This window comes from Stegostoma tigrinum, chromosome 9 (assembly GCF_030684315.1).
Source record: "Stegostoma tigrinum isolate sSteTig4 chromosome 9, sSteTig4.hap1, whole genome shotgun sequence".
Lineage (NCBI taxonomy): Eukaryota > Metazoa > Chordata > Chondrichthyes > Orectolobiformes > Stegostomatidae > Stegostoma > Stegostoma tigrinum.
In genome coordinates, this window is record NC_081362.1 from 61695287 (window position 1) to 61711256 (window position 15970).

Consider the following 15970-nt stretch of genomic DNA (forward strand, 5'->3'; position numbering starts at 1 on the left):
TCCATGTCTTGCACAGATACAACACCACTTCCCTTCTTTTATGCTCTCTTTCTTTAGCAATAAGACTTAATGTTCCATTTTTCCTCCTTATTGATGCACGAGGACACTCTCAGTTCCCTCTGCAACGAAGCACTCTGAAGCTCCTCTCCATTTAGATAAGAAGTTGCGTTTTCCTTCTTCAAACCACAATCAGTGACCTCACACTTATCTACATTAAATACCATCAACAACTTCTGATCATTCACGTAACCCATGCCTATCCATTTGAAAACTTCTTATTTCTTATCTGCAGCTTATTTTCCAACTGTTTTTATTTCAACTGCAACTTTAGCTATGCCTGCAAATCATGCAGTTAACACAAATTGTAAATAGTTTGGGCCCAAAGACCAAACCCTTTGGCAGCCTACAAGTTACAGGTTGCCAACCCAAAAAAACTCTTATCCTAAGAGTTTGCTTTCTGTTGGTCAACTAATTCCTTATGTGAGCCAACATATTATCCACAACACTACCATTTTACCTTTTGTATTAATCTTTTGTGTGGCAGCTTGTATACTACATCCACAGGACTCCCATGGTCCATTTTGCTTGTTATATCTTTGGAGAATTCTACAAATTAGTCAAACATGACTGACTCTTCATGAAAACTTGCACACTCCAACAGACTGCTTTGTGACTTTCCAGGTGTCCTATTGAGAAGGGATTTCTTTACTCAGTGTGGTGAATGTTTGGAATTCTCTGCACCAAAGGGTTGTGGAAGCTCAATCATTGAGCATGTTCAAGAAATGAATAAGATTTCTATAGACTAACATCAAAGTATATGGAGATACTGCAGGAAAGTGGCATTTACATGGATGATCAGCCATGATCGAGTGGAATAACTAACCAGACTTCAATAGGAGGCATGGCCTTTCCCTTCCTACATTTCTTGATCTATTTGAATGAGAAATTTGAAAATGAATTTTCTATTTCAAAGCCTCCAATGTATCAAAATTCCATTTAAGCAGCAATTAATCAAATTAAGAATTGAGGGGGAAGAGAGAGAGAGAGGGAGAGAGACACAAAGAAAGAGCTGTGTATGTATGTGCATGTGTATGTGTGCGCTCAAGGAAACTCAGATTTTTATCCTCCTCTTCCTTTTCTTCAGTTTATTTATCAAAAAAGTTAAAGTAAGTAGATTCTGTACTTCACTCGACACTCTCCATTTACAAACCTTATTACCTTAGGATGCTTGGCCACATCTTTCATCTCTTCCTTGGCCTCTGGCACATTCACAGGCACTACTGCATCCTTTAATAATGCTGTATAACGAGGTGCCACTGGATCAATAACCTGAAGTAAATAAGCACGGATCATTTTGTCTATATAATATAACTTGATGCTCCATATTCACCTGCATGCAATATCCAAACAAAGGCACACAGAATTGTTTAGCTTGCTGCAACTAAATTACGGCACAGTTAAACACAAAACATTGAAAACTGGGAGAAATTTTCTGAAAAGTGGTCTGTTAGCTCATTTAAAATGGTATTATTCTCCAGAAATCTGCACACAGAGGTTAAATGAATTATAAACAGTCTAATTTAGTTATAAATAAAGACCAATTAAAATTTGAATGTATCTTGATTTGCAGTTAACTGCAACAACGCAAACAATCCTTTGTGAGAGGCAAAAAGTGTTTAAAAATTAATAAAAGAAAAGACAGATGTGAGAAAGCTATAAAGTGCAGCATAGAAGTACAAGCAAATGGAAAGGTTAGCAAAAAGTTAACACAAGATGCCAGATTCAAATGGTTTAGATTAAGACTCCAGCTGGGCAGCCAAAGTCCGAGAATGGTATTTCTGCACCCGGTTCTTTAAATTTCAGTCCCCTCACTATGTGTGCTGCCAATTTTACAAAGTTAGTTTGTATACTGCACTGTGCTCCGTTTCTTGTCTGAAAAGGGCATCAAAGTGCTTTAGTGCTGTACATTGGACATCATAGAGCGTTGACTCTGTGGTTATAAAATCTATACTAGATTACACATGGTACAGCATTTTGAATAACGTATTAAAACAATATAGTATTGCTTACAAACCAGAATAACAATTACTATAATTTAAAAATAAAAATCCATTTCTTTTAAGTCACTCAAAAGTGAAATCTCATCTATTCACAGGAGCACAAAAAGTTTGTCTGCTTAACAACTAATAAACTTGCATTCAGATTTGCTATGGAGCAAAAAGAAATTAAAAACAGTTTCTACTTTTGGAGTAGAATTAAAAATCATGCTTAAAACTGCTTTAAAAAAGTTGCTCCAAATATACAAAGCAATAATTTACCTAAACAAATATTCAAGACACTACAGTCATTTTGCTGTCAATATGTGCAGAAAACCCGACCAGCTAAACCACAATCATAACAGTAGTTAAGAGAGAGACTGGCTTTGCACACATCTTGAATCTAAAGCATTATTGCCATGCCATTCAAGCTGTGAGGTACTCTAGTCAAAGCAGAAAATCATTAAGTAATACCTTGTTACAGTTAGCTTGCAGCTTGAAAGAAGCAGAAAATGTAATGCATAATTTGTGTTTAATTCAATAAATTTGCACAATTTTGGGTTAAAGAATATTAAGTATTTTTCATAATGTTATTCCAACCATGATAAACGTTTCATCCAAAATTGGATTTCTCATACAATTTAAAGCATCAGAAAACAATACATTGTCACCATGTAACCAGACACAAGAACATTCCATTTTCCTCAGCTGTAATTTGTCTATATTCCAACTTAAAAATATTGCAATATCAGTGACAGATATGAACAAGGTGCAAAAAACTATTAACTCATTTACCTTTTTGTTAAAAGCCCAGAGTTTGTCCCACTCCATGTTCACAACGGACCTTGAGCCACCCTACAATCAAAATATATACAACCTTAAATGCAACAGACCACAAAAGGCATTGTACTTTTGCCAACAATTTTACAAAACAAGTTGCGAAGTATGATTCCCAAGAAAATTAGGGGGCTTCAGGGGCAAAGGGGAGCAAAGAACGATCATGAAAACTGACAAATAACGTACTATAGACCTCTGGTGAGAACCGTCATGTTCACACTCAACTCACTTGAGCAGCAATAAACTGTTTCAATCCCTCAACAGTCATTCCTCTCCGCAGGACTCCACGCACCGTTGGGAAGCGAGGATCATCCCTAAACAAAAAATTGTGGACAAAACAATTCGGTTGACAGTGACAGTAAGATACTCTTAACAGAATCAGATATTCTGTTTAAATTGTAAATGTTCAATACTGAAAGAAAAAAAATCAACTTCACAGTTTTACTGTAAAATTACCATCCATCCACAAGTCCTTCATTAACAAACCACGTTAGCTTCCTCTTTGATAGTACAGTGTTATTTAGATTAAGGCGGCTGTACTCCCATATGTAAGGTTTTCGAATTTCCAGAGCATCAATAATCCAGTAATACTGCTCATCACGGTCATGGTATTCTGTTGTTCTAAGTGCATGCGTGACACCTTCAACGCTATCCACTATAGGGCATGCAAAGTCATACGTTGGATAAGTTCTGGAGCAAGAGGAAGAATTGAAAATTATTTTACTACCACTCAACTTATTAATTAAATCTTCAGTATGTTATAGGAATTATGACAGGGTTGTTTTACCAAAAGCCTTTCAGAACTGACCCTTGCTGGATATACATACTATTATTTTGTTAGCACAAATAGCTGTGCATTTCTTCAACGTATCTCCATGACAATGCATTTTGACTATTAAATCAGTTTTTGCTTAAGAAGCGTTTCATGATAGCGAGTTTTGAGACGATTTGTAGCTCAGGTTGAGGTTCTGGATGTGAGTTTGCTCGCTGAGCTGGAAGGTTAGTTTTCAGACGTTTCGTCACCATTCGAGGTAAAATCATCAGTGAGCCTCCGACGAAGCGCTGGTGTTATGTCCCGCTTTCTATTTATCTGGTTAGGTTTTCTTGGGTTGGTGATGTCATTTCCTGTTCTTTTTCTCAGGGGATGGTAGATTGATTTGGAGCCAATGTGTTTGTTGATGGAGTTCCGGTTGGAATGCCATGCTTCTAGGAATTCTCGTGCGTGTCTCTGTTTGGCTTGTCCTAGGATGGATGTGTTGTCCCAATCAAAGTGGTGTCCTTCCTCATCTGTGTGTAAGGATACCAGTGACAGTGGGTCATGTCGTTTTGTTGCTAGTTAATGTTCATGTATCCTGGTGGCTAGCTTTCTGCCAGTTTGTCCAATGTAGTGCTTGTCACAGTTCTTGCAAGGTATTTTGTAGATGACGTTCGTTTTGTTTGTTGCCTGTATAGGGTCTTTTAAGTTCATTAGCTGCTGTTTTAGTGTGTTGGTGGGTTTGTGGGCTACCCTGATGCCAAGAGGTCCGAGTAGTCTGGCAGTCATTTCGGAAATGTCTTTGATGTAGGGGAGAGTGGTTAGGGTTTCTGAGCCCATTTTGTCTCTTTGTTTGGGTTTATTGCTGAGGAATCAGTGGACTGTGTTCGTAGGGTACCCATTCTTTTTGAATATGCTGTTTAGGTGATTTTCTTCTGCTCTGTGTAGTGGCTCGTTGGAATAATGTTCTGATGCAGCTTCGTTTGTGGGTGTTGGGATGGTTGCTCCCGTAGTTCAGTATTTGTTCCGTATGTGTTGTTTTCCTGTAGACGCTGGTTTGAAGTTCCCCATTGGTTGTTCGCTCTACTGTGACATCTAGGAATGGCAGTTTGTTGTTGTTTTCCTCCTCTTTTGTGAATGTTATGCCAGTAAAGGGTATTATTGATGGTCTTGAAGGTTTCCTCTAATTTGTTTTGTTTAGTGATGACAAAGGTGTCATCCACATAGCGGACCCAAAGTTTGGGTTGGATGATTGGCAGAACCGTTTGTTCGGGTCTCTGCATTACTGCCTCTGCTAAGAAGTCTGATATCGGAGATCCCATGGGTGTACCGTTGGTTTGTCTGTAGGTTTTGTTATTGAAAGTGAAGTGGGTGGTGAGGCATAGGTCCACTAGCTTGATGATGTTGTCCTTGCTGATGAGGTTGGTGGTGTCTGGTGTACGTGTCTTCGGTTCTTCTAATAGTGTAGTCAGTGTTTCTTTGGCCAGGTTGATGTTGATGGATGTGAAGAGGGCTGTTACGTCAAAGGAGACCATTATTTCATCCTCTTCTATCTTGGTGTCTTTGATGGTGTTCAGGAATTCTTGGGTGGAGCGAACTGAGTGGTGGGAGTCTTCTACTAGGTGTTTTAGTCTTTGGTGTAGTTCCTTGGCTAATCCGTAGGTTTGTGTTCCAGGTAGCGACACTATGGGTCGGGGGGGGGGGGGGGGGGGGCTCCTGGTTTATGAATTTTTGGTAGTCTGTAGAAGCGTGGTGTGTTGGATCCATCCGCTTTCATTTTTTGAAAGTCTCTCTCGTTTAATTCTCCAGATTTTTGAAGTTTTGAGTAAGGCTGTGATTCGGTTCTCTAGTTGTGGGGTCGGGTCTATCGCGACCTGTTGCTAAGTGTCGGTATCTGCAAGCAGCGCATTCGCTTTCTCAATGTAGTCTGTTCGGTTTAAGATGACTGTCAAGCGTCCTTTGTCTGCAGGTATGTTAACGATGTTTTTATCTTTTTTGAGTCCTTTTAGAGCTTTCCTTTCTTGTGTATTGAGTGTGTTTTCTTCCTTTTTCCTGCTTAGTGTTGGTGCGACTGTCTGTCTGATGGTTTGCTGGGTTTCTTCTGTGAGTTTGTCGTCTTTCAGTGTTGCTTCTAACGCTGCTAAGAAATCTTTCTTGTCCACATCCCGGAAGTTGTAATTTAATCCTCTTACTAAGACGGCTTTTTCAGTGTCTATTAATGGTCGGTCAGATACGTTTTTTATCCATGCTTGTGTGCTGTCTGTGTTGTTATTTTGTGTGAGTTTGTCTAGTTTTTTTTAATGCCTTACTGGCATAACATTCACAAAAGAGGAGGAAAACAACAATAAACTGCCATTCCTAGATGTCACAGTACAGTGAACAACCAATGGGGAACTTCAAACCAGCGTCTACAGGAAAGCAACACGTACGGAACAAATACTGAACTACGGGAGCAACCATCCCAACACCCACAAACAAAGCTGCATCAGAACATTATTCCAACAAGCCACCACACACTGCAGCACAGAGGAACTACACAGAGCAAAGGAAAATCACCTAAACAGCGTATTCAAAAAGAATGGGTACCCTACGAACACAGTCCACTGATTCCTCAGCAATAAACCCAAACAAAGAGACAAAACGGGCTCAGAAACCATAACCACTCTCCCCTACATCAAAGACATTTCCGAAATGACTGCCAGACTACTCGGACCTCTTGGCATCAGGGTAGCCCACAAACCCACCAACACACTAAAACAGCAGCTAATGAACTTAAAAGACCCTATACAGACAACAAACAAAACGAACGTCATCTACAAAATACCTTGCAAGAACTGTGACAAGCACTACATTGGACAAACTGGCAGAAAGCTAGCCACCAGGATACATGAACATTAACTAGCAACAAAACGACATGACCCACTATCACTGGTATCCTTACATACAGATGAGGAAGGACACCACTTTGATTGGGACAACACATCCATCCTAGGACAAGCCAAACAGAGACACGCACGAGAATTCCTAGAAGCATGGCATTCCAACCGGAACTCCATCAACAAACACATTGGCTCCAAACCAATCTACCATCCCCTGAGAAAAAGAACAGGAAATGACATCACCAACCCAAGAAAACCTAACCAGATAAATAGAAAGCGGGACATAACACCAGCGCTTCGTCGGAGGCTCACTGATGATTTTACCTCGAATGGTGACGAAACGTCTGAAAACTAACCTTCCAGCTCAGCGAGCAAACTCACATCCAGCATCTCATGATGTCTATCCTCCTGGTTTATCTGCAAGCACTGCATCACATGATTAAATAATCTATTTGCCACAAAGACATCTTTTGAAGATGCTGAATGCTAGCATGTTAAATGGCATCTCACATGACTCCCTTATACATAGTTTCCTTTTCCTAAACATCAATTCACTGCCTCCAGGGTCTGGATTACCCCTCAAATCGCGTTACCTCCAACTTCGTAGTAGGCACAGTGCAGCCACATCAGAAGACAGTATAACCAAGCAATATGCGAATTTAACTGACTCAACGAAATATTTGTTTTGTTTTATTTCACACAATTTCTCTCATCACTCCTTTTGTTGTTAAAAATCTCTACGAGCTGTAGACGGGCCTGCTATAAGGAGCAGCAGCAGCAGAGGGACAGACACACACAGGCCACATATGGGAAAAGAGTGTGACAGACAAAGAAAGAGAGAGAGAGAGAGGGATGGAGAAAATGGGCCTCATTTTATAGACAAATGCAAGTTTTATATTGATATGTATTGAACTCAATTCACTCATCTTCCCAGACATTAATCCAAACAAATTTTCCTTCTACAGGACATGAGATAATATACCGCAGCTTATCTTTCTGAACTTGAAATCAAAACTGCAGCTCTTCTGTGACAACTACCCTCTAGTCTTAACAAATGAAATGATATCAATCCTTACTTCAAATCAAAAATGTGACTGCAGTTTCCCCAGTAACCCAAATGAACATGATTGATAAGTTATAGAACAATCTTTACCGTCTAACATGCAAATCTGAATAAGGAGGCAAAAATTTCACCCAAACAACAAACGTAAATTATGTTTCATATAAACAGGGAAGAAATTAATAACCAGTCTCAAACTAACACAACGAAGAGAAAAACATCTAACATATCAGTTAGCTTCCTAAGAAACGAAAGAACATCAAGGATATTCCTCAGATTACGTGCACAAGGTGCCAAGATCATTCAACATATCTTGGTCTACACTGAATCCGCGTGAATAAACATCTCCATTTCAATATTCTCATCCTCACTTTAAAATCCCTTCACAGCTTTATTCCCAATCACACTATCTCAGATCACCTTGACCCTTGCAGCATCACTGTCCCACCACCACCTCACTCTATTCGCACGTCAGGTACAGAAAGCAAAGAGGAAGTTTGAGGATAAAGAGCAAAGAAACAGAGAGAATATAAACATTAAAATCTGAAGGAATGAGATTCCACATTTGTGAAAACTAATCAGTGCTGGAAATAGTACTTGTTAATAATTTGTGCCATCTGAATGGATAAGCTCTAACTTTGCCTGTATAAATCATGCTGAAGATTATTATGCCATCCAATACATTTTGATAGGGAGCCCCACTAAGAAATGAGGTTTGTGAGCAGCTTGGGAAGAAACATTGCATCTCTTGACAGCACTGTCCATATTTTGTATTTAACTGTGTTGGCCTGAATTAGCTGCGACACTTTAAAATATTTCCTTGATCTCAACTTTCATAAATTATTAAATCTCAGCTCTTTATCTGCTGATTGGTACTTATTGGACAACTGAAGAGGTTAAATCAAATACAACTGGCCACTTATAGACTCTACATTATCAATTTCACCCTTTGACATAATAATCTTAATATGCAGTTAACAGTATTGCTACAACTGTAGACAGGTAAGCTGGGTGCTGGAATGAGACAAGGAGGAGGCAGCAGCAGACAGGATATAAATATTCCTCTCTGTAGCTCTATGTCAGTGCGAGTCTGATCCCACTTGCATGTGCTTCCTGACACCACAGTAGTACTGATGTCTCATGACAAGGATCCGACCATTTTTTAAAAAAAAAGGTTTAAAAATGACACTAAGAATCTAAGAATGATCTTTGCAGAACCTAAATTTGACTGATATACTTCACTTGTATTTGAGCCCTGTGCGAGGATGTGGTGTGTTCTTGCATCGATAGATTGTGGGGTCCCTGAGGCAACCGTTATTGGAAGTCATGTCAATCTTTGCTCGTAAACAGCAGGTTTGCCCATACTCAGTCCCAGACTTCATCTCTTCCCATATTCTCATGTTCTGCTGCACAGCTGCAAGAAACAAATTATGTGCAACGTCAAACATCACATTTATATTCTTAAAGAACACACAACTAAATAAATACAAAAGGAATCTTTCCTCCATTATTGTCATGTTTACATACGAAATCTATAAGCTTTTAAATTTAATATCATGCAAGAACTCTTGTATATTATAAGGTAGAATAGTGAGTTGATTATGGCTGGTTTCAGCTATTCCAATGCTCAAGCATGTCACTTTACATTTATTCATACTCAGAACATTCTTGCACTTCTCCCAGGAATCTATTTCCTATAATTTATTACGTACTTGTTTACTTTTGCCATATTTAAAAATAAATGATCATTCAGCCTAAAGTCTTTAAACAAACAACGAGTAGTGTGGCTTTGAGCTATGCAAATTTTAAAACTTCCAGCTTTTATCTGAGCCCTATGTTTCATTAGACAGTCATAGCACTAAGCTCCAAAGCCATCGGGTTTAGCAGCAGACAGTCATAATTCTTATTCATGAATAGTGTTCAGCATTGTTTGTCAGAAACTGCAGGAAGAAATCAAACAAGGGCTGATATGAAATTAAATATGATAGACAGCGCGGTCAAGCAGCTCAGAAACACAGAGCATCTTGTCTCAAGGCAAGATGTGAAATCATACCCATGCATGAATCATTTTCATTTAAAAAGAGAGTTGGAAAGAGAATTATAATTAGTGAATAAAGGCAATTCAAAATATCGCTAAGCAGAATTTTCAATGATACTCACAATTTGCCCTGTGTTTAGACTCAATCCTTTGCTCACGTTCATGTTTCATTTGATCTGGAGGTGTGTCATCTGCATAAGCCTTCCCATCTCTAATCATTTTCTCAGCATATTGTATTATAATTTCAAAGTGATCGGAGGTGTAGGTGAATTGGTCAGGTTTTATCTGTAGCATTGAAACATCTTCCAATATAACCTAAAAGAAAGCAGTCAATGTTACACACCATTCAACTCCTTGTTAGAACACAATGCAATAAGTTTAGTTTCATTCTGGATTGCAGATCAAGAAAAAAATCATAACTTCCTAATTTCTGAAGGAACTGTATTTTGAAAGGCTTCTGAACAGTTGAATGTATAAAAGTTTCAAACAAGAAACGAGACTTCCAAGTTATTCAGTTATATGCTATAGGCTAAAGCAAAAAGTGTGAGCAACAGTCGTTTCTAACAAAGAAGTACAGTAACATATTTAAGTCCATTCTTTCTTGCATTGTCTCTAAATTCAGGATGATCTCGTTCACTTAATGTGGTATTTGCAGTATTGGTTGAAGTAAAAACCATACAAAGGCTTTGAATGCAGTACACAGAAACCATTAAACACAAAAATATATTTTAGACTTAATTCAAATTATTTGAATATTAAAAGAACAATTTTCATCATAATTCACTTTCAATAATCAAAATGAATAATCACTGCAGTTAGATTTAGGCAGAGGTGTATTTATTAAATACATTTAATAACAACCTTCTCAAAGTCTTCTTTTTCCTTTTCAGGATTGGTGTCATCAAACCGCATGATGAGTTTTCCCTTAAAGCTCACTTGATAATGCTGATTCAGGAGTGCAGCTTTGGCATGTCCAATGTGCAAATAACTGTAAACAAATTATTTTATAGCGTAAATAAATGCATCTCAATTAGACTAGCGCATCGTCTAAATAAAATCTGATTATACTATATCCACAATTGTAACTTAAAAACTCTGCTTGACTGAAAATGACAAATTAAATGCAAGTTTAAGTAGTAAACAGCCAAGTGCTTCACCAGAACATAATCAACCAGAAATGAAAGCTCAGCCAATGGTAGAATTATTAGGTGGGATGATTAAATTCCAGTCATGACACAGGTATGAAGGCAGAGACGAACTGGAATCTCCTAAAAGACATTTCAGACTTGGACCTCAATGACTAATATCACAGCCACGTTGAGTACAGGAAGTGACTTCAGCTACGAATGATCATCTAATTTATTTTCAACCAAATTACATATATATAGTGCTTGTAGGTAAGAACTAGAAGCAAGGGTAAGCAATTCAGGCCTTGAGCCTGCTCCGCCATTAATATAATCATAGCTGACCTCAACTATACTTTGGTGCCTGCTCTTTTCAAAAAAAAACATTTCTAATTTTAAAAACCCATCCCCCCCTTAAACTTATTCATTCAGTGTCCCATCATCTATCTCATTCTGGTGTAACAAATGTCACAGCTTCATGACCATTTTAGTTATGGGCGCATACAGCATAGAAACACTCCAACACATCCATGCCAACCAGGTTTCCTAAACTAAACTGCTTCCATTTGTTACATTTGGCCCAAATCCCTCTAATCCTTTCTTATTCATGTACCTGTCCAAACCTATAGCTCAGCCAGTAACATTTAAGCACCTCTGGAATGATTCAACAATACCAGAATAGAACCCTTCAAACCTCTCCATCTCTTAAATCTGTTACCCTTATCCCAAAACTATGGCCTCTCATTCTAGATTGTCACACATGAGGAAACATCCTCTCTACATCAGCTTTGCCAATCTCCTTTAGCATCTTACATTCCTCCATTAGATGATCTCTAATTCTTCCAAACTTCAGAGAGTACAGGCCTAAACCTCTTCACAAAAAAACCCCCTAATCTCTGGAATCAATTACTGAACGTCCTCTGAACTACCTCGAATGCAAGTACATCAACTGATGGGACCAAAATTGTACACAGTACTTCAGGTGTGGCCTCATTAATGTCTTGAACAGTTGTAGCAACACCTCCCAACATACTTTTGTTTTACACGCCAATTGTTTTAGCAATAAAAATGTCAAAATTCCATTTGCCTTCCTTATTACCTGATGTACCTGCATACTAACGAAACATGACAAAAAATCTTAAGGCTCCTCAGGAGACTACCAAGCAAAATATAACACCAAGCCACACATGGGGTCATTAGGTCAATGACCAATAGCACCAAGATGTAGATTTCTAGCAGCGTTCAGAAAGTGGAAACAAACAGTAGACAGGTAGAGTTAGATGGAGAGAAGGAATTCTTGGGCATAGTATTTATGCACCTCCAGGCAGAGCCAGGAACGGGTAGCTATTTAAGTCAGGGATTCTGAGAAGACCAGAATATCATGGGTGGTTGTATACAAATAAGAAGGGGTACATTATGTAGGTATTTGAAAACAAAGATGAGAATTTTAATTTCAAGGTATTGTTTGACTTGGAGCCAATGCAAGTCAGCAAGTACAGGTGTGACAGGCGAACAAGACTTCATAAGAGTTAGGACACTCAGTCTGGAACGATTTCAAATTTGCTGACTGTAGAATGCTGGATACCAGAGAAAAGTGCATCAGAATAGTCAAGTCTAGAGATAAAAAAGGCATGAACAAAAATTTCAGCAATGGATGTGATGAGACAGGGCCAAAGATGGATCTTATGGACTAGCTGAGTTTGTACTGTGGACATCTGACAGAAGGTGGATTACTATACAAGGTATAATGAATTTGCCGAGAGTGAGGAAACCTCCTTGCACGCAAGAAAGAGAATCTAACATGAACAGCAACCTCCTTTTACATTTATTTTAATTAACTATTAATATGGTAACTATTACTATCTGCACTTTGCTGCAGTTGGAATAAACGGGCCCTATCGTAAATGGATATTCAAATGATTTCCCAAAATTGGGTCTAACATCTGTTGAATCCCTGAGAAATGTTGCAGTTTAAGACTCTCTCAATTTCTCCAGGATTTCCTGAAATTTCCTGCTTAATTGTGACAATTGAAACAGACAGGTAGAGTTAAAACTAACGCTATCTCAACTTGCACAAGTTGCCATTTGCTGCAGCCTGTGATATCAGCTCAACTTAACATTCAAAAATAGATTTCTCATGTTGAAAGGAGGTAATTTGCTCCTTAAAAATTTCTGCTCCAATCCACACAGTTCCTTTGTTTGAAAAGCACACACTGAACAAAAATGCAGGGAGAGGAGGAGGTTAAGCTAACACAATTAGGAATCACTTCCAACTGCAAAAAACAAGATATACTTTTGATGATCCAGGATATTATACTTCATTACTAGGACCCCAACATCCACATGGTACTAGACTTTCACTCAACATCTCTTCCTGTTTGTAATTACCATTTTTGATTGCAGTTTCTCTCCCATGACAAAACTGCTTTATTTATTCAGTCACATTCACATTTTAATATTCTAATTTCTCTCATTATATTCAGTATCTTTGAACCACAGTTCTGCCCATCACCAGTTTACATGCCTAGTCCAGTACATTTTAACATCAGTAGGTAACAACTGACGTAAGAAAAATGTGTTCATTTTTACATTATTTTTCAAATGCACACTTTTCAGATCATTTCAAGTAATTCCAAGCCTAGAGTTGGATGGCTGGCCACCAGATGGTGCAAACAAAGTTAAAGCAACTTAAGGATTTATTACAAAATAGAAAATTCAAATCCATCCACTCACCCACTGGCCTCAGGTGGAAATCTTACTACCACTTTCCCCATTTCTGCACCAGGCAGATCAACAAATTTTCCACGATCCTCTTTCTTCTCATTCATCTACACAAATTACAAACATTTGTTTAGACAATATTAAACAAAATCCTAATTCTAAATAACCTTTTTTCTGAAGCATAAATAATACAAAGGCCAGAGTGAAATGCATTAAAGTTCATATATTTCTTTAAAAATGTATTGAGTTGTGGAGTATTGATCCCACAAAATAAATGGCTGAGCAATCCAAGACTTCTGAAAATTGAATTGGCTGATGTTCAACTGGGCTCACTATCAACTTACTGACACAAAACTACATTAGAACTAGTATAAAATTGCCAAGTAATATGTTCTGTATTTTATTATGTTCCTTTTAAATCCAACATATCTCATTGCCACACGCCACTCTGATCAAGGCAAGATGCCAAAAATATGGGAGAGACTGTATACATGTGCCAAAGTTGCTCTGAAGCCGCTTGAGGTTATAGGAGAACAATCCAGGGTAACAGACTCATCAAATGACCCGCTTCCAAACTCCAGAGGAGGTTTTGCTCATAGAATCATTGTTGATACCGGGAATACCCAGGCCATGTTTCTACCTGATTCTTAATTGTGAACAATGTGCTGTAACTCTGTATACTATAGCATCGAGCCTTTCCCAGACTCTCAAGCAACTTTTCTGTAACTGTATACCACTGTATTAATATTGCATGCTTCATTAATTAACTGTAATGGTAGATAGATATAGCTCCAAAGTTAATGAAATGAGACAGCCAACTAAAATATGAATGTTCAACAAAACAAGACATCCTGGGAAAGAGGAACAAAAAGTAATACAAAAAAATATAGTATATGGTTAGGAATTAGAATGAAGACTCAAATCTGAAACTGAAAGATAATCATTTCTGTGGCATTTGCAGTGAGACAGCTCTTCAGTTATAATAATTTAGCTAGTCAAAAGATTTTAGAAAAATGCACACTTACCACTGTGTTCTGTGGAGTTACTGTTGCCCATTTTTTACACACAGACTGAAATGCATTCTGAGCACCAAGGAAGTTGTACCAGCGCTTAACATGAGTCGATAGCTTATTTTGACTTAGTTGTTTCTGACAAAGGTTACTCTCTGTTGAGGAAAAAAAAACATAATTCTTAATCACAAACTTCTTTTATCTATAATTTAGTTAGTAGCCAATTTTGTTTTCAGAATTGGTTCATCATGTTTTGAAGATACTTGTATGACTGATCTTTGTGGGATAGGACTAAATGATTGTGAAAACTGGCTCATTTGAAATACTGATAAGATAACTGAACCTGTTTTTTCTTCAAACGTGTTTAGTAACCCTCATCCAAATGCAAAAGGATGATAAATTGCAAGAGTCTGGGCCAACCTACATTTTATCCTTTATCCTTCAAGAACTAACAATTATTGGACCAAACTATTTTCTGCAACATCAAACTAAAACTAAACAGAGAAAGCTTCTCTATTTGCTTTGATCTGGTGTGTACACGTGCATGTATCTTGGTCCACTTAAAAGGATAAATCATTACACTTTTATACTTCAACTGTTAATCTGATTTGCAACCTTGTAAGATAAGCATACTTTTGTCTTAAATCACTTTCGTTGTTCACTTAGGAGGTCTGGTTGATTGATCCTGTCATGTGAAGCCTAATACTGAAAAAGCAAATAACTGGTCATATCCATATATAGGTAGAGTATTTACATTTATATTGTGACTCATGGAGCAGTGGGAGTAGACAGACAGCAAGAGAAACTCCCACAAGCCCAATTCCCCAACTGCTTCAAGAAGACCACCATCATCCCCGTACCCAAGAAAACACATGCAGTGTGCCTTCATGACTACTGCCCAATAGCTCTGACTTCAGTAATTATGAGGCTTCAAGAAGCTGGTCATGGCCCACATCAAATCCAGTCTCCCAGCCTGTCTCGATCCCCTACTGTTTGCCTAGCGACATAACAGATCTACAGAAGGTGCCATATCCCTAGCCATGCATTCATCCCTGTAATTTCTGGACAACAAAGACACCTACGTCAGACTCCTGCTCATTGACTACAGCTCCACCTTCAACACCATTATCCCCAGCAGACTGATCTCAAAACAGAGACCTTGGTCCCGGCTCCGCCCTCTGCAATTGGATACTCTGCTTTCTGACCCATAGGTTACAATCCATGAGGATAGATAACTGCATCTCCTCCACAGTAACACTCAACACTGGCATCCCCCAAGGATGTGTCCTCAGCCCCCTACTGTACTCCCTGCACACCTATAACTGTATTGCCAAATTCCAAACGAACGCCATCTACAAGTTCACTGACCACACCACCATAGTGGGACAGATATCTAACAATGGCAAGTCAAGATACAGAAGGGAGAGGGCATGGTGATGTGGTGCAATGAAAACAATCTGTCTCTCAACATCAGCAAAACTAAAGAACTGATCATCGACTTCAGAAAGAAA

At 38.4% G+C, this 15970-nt stretch overlaps 1 protein-coding gene across 2 annotated transcripts in view; it reads right to left on the minus strand.

The window, feature by feature from the left end:
- The window catches only part of eprs1 (glutamyl-prolyl-tRNA synthetase 1), a 76214-nt gene that overhangs the window by 35061 nt on the left and 25183 nt on the right, over nt 1-15970 (minus strand). The window contains exons 5-14 of one of the 2 annotated variants that reach the window (XM_048536199.2): nt 14475-14614; nt 13462-13556; nt 10466-10592; nt 9727-9919; nt 8809-8980; nt 3330-3563; nt 3103-3187; nt 2832-2891; nt 2511-2531; nt 1219-1329 (exon numbers count right to left, since the gene is read on the minus strand). In XM_048536199.2, coding sequence (XP_048392156.2) covers nt 1219-1329; nt 2511-2531; nt 2832-2891; nt 3103-3187; nt 3330-3563; nt 8809-8980; nt 9727-9919; nt 10466-10592; nt 13462-13556; nt 14475-14614 — 1238 coding nt within the window. The remainder of the gene's footprint in view (nt 1-1218; nt 1330-2510; nt 2532-2831; nt 2892-3102; nt 3188-3329; nt 3564-8808; nt 8981-9726; nt 9920-10465; nt 10593-13461; nt 13557-14474; nt 14615-15970) is intronic. The other variant, XM_048536200.2, reaches the window with a different exon arrangement.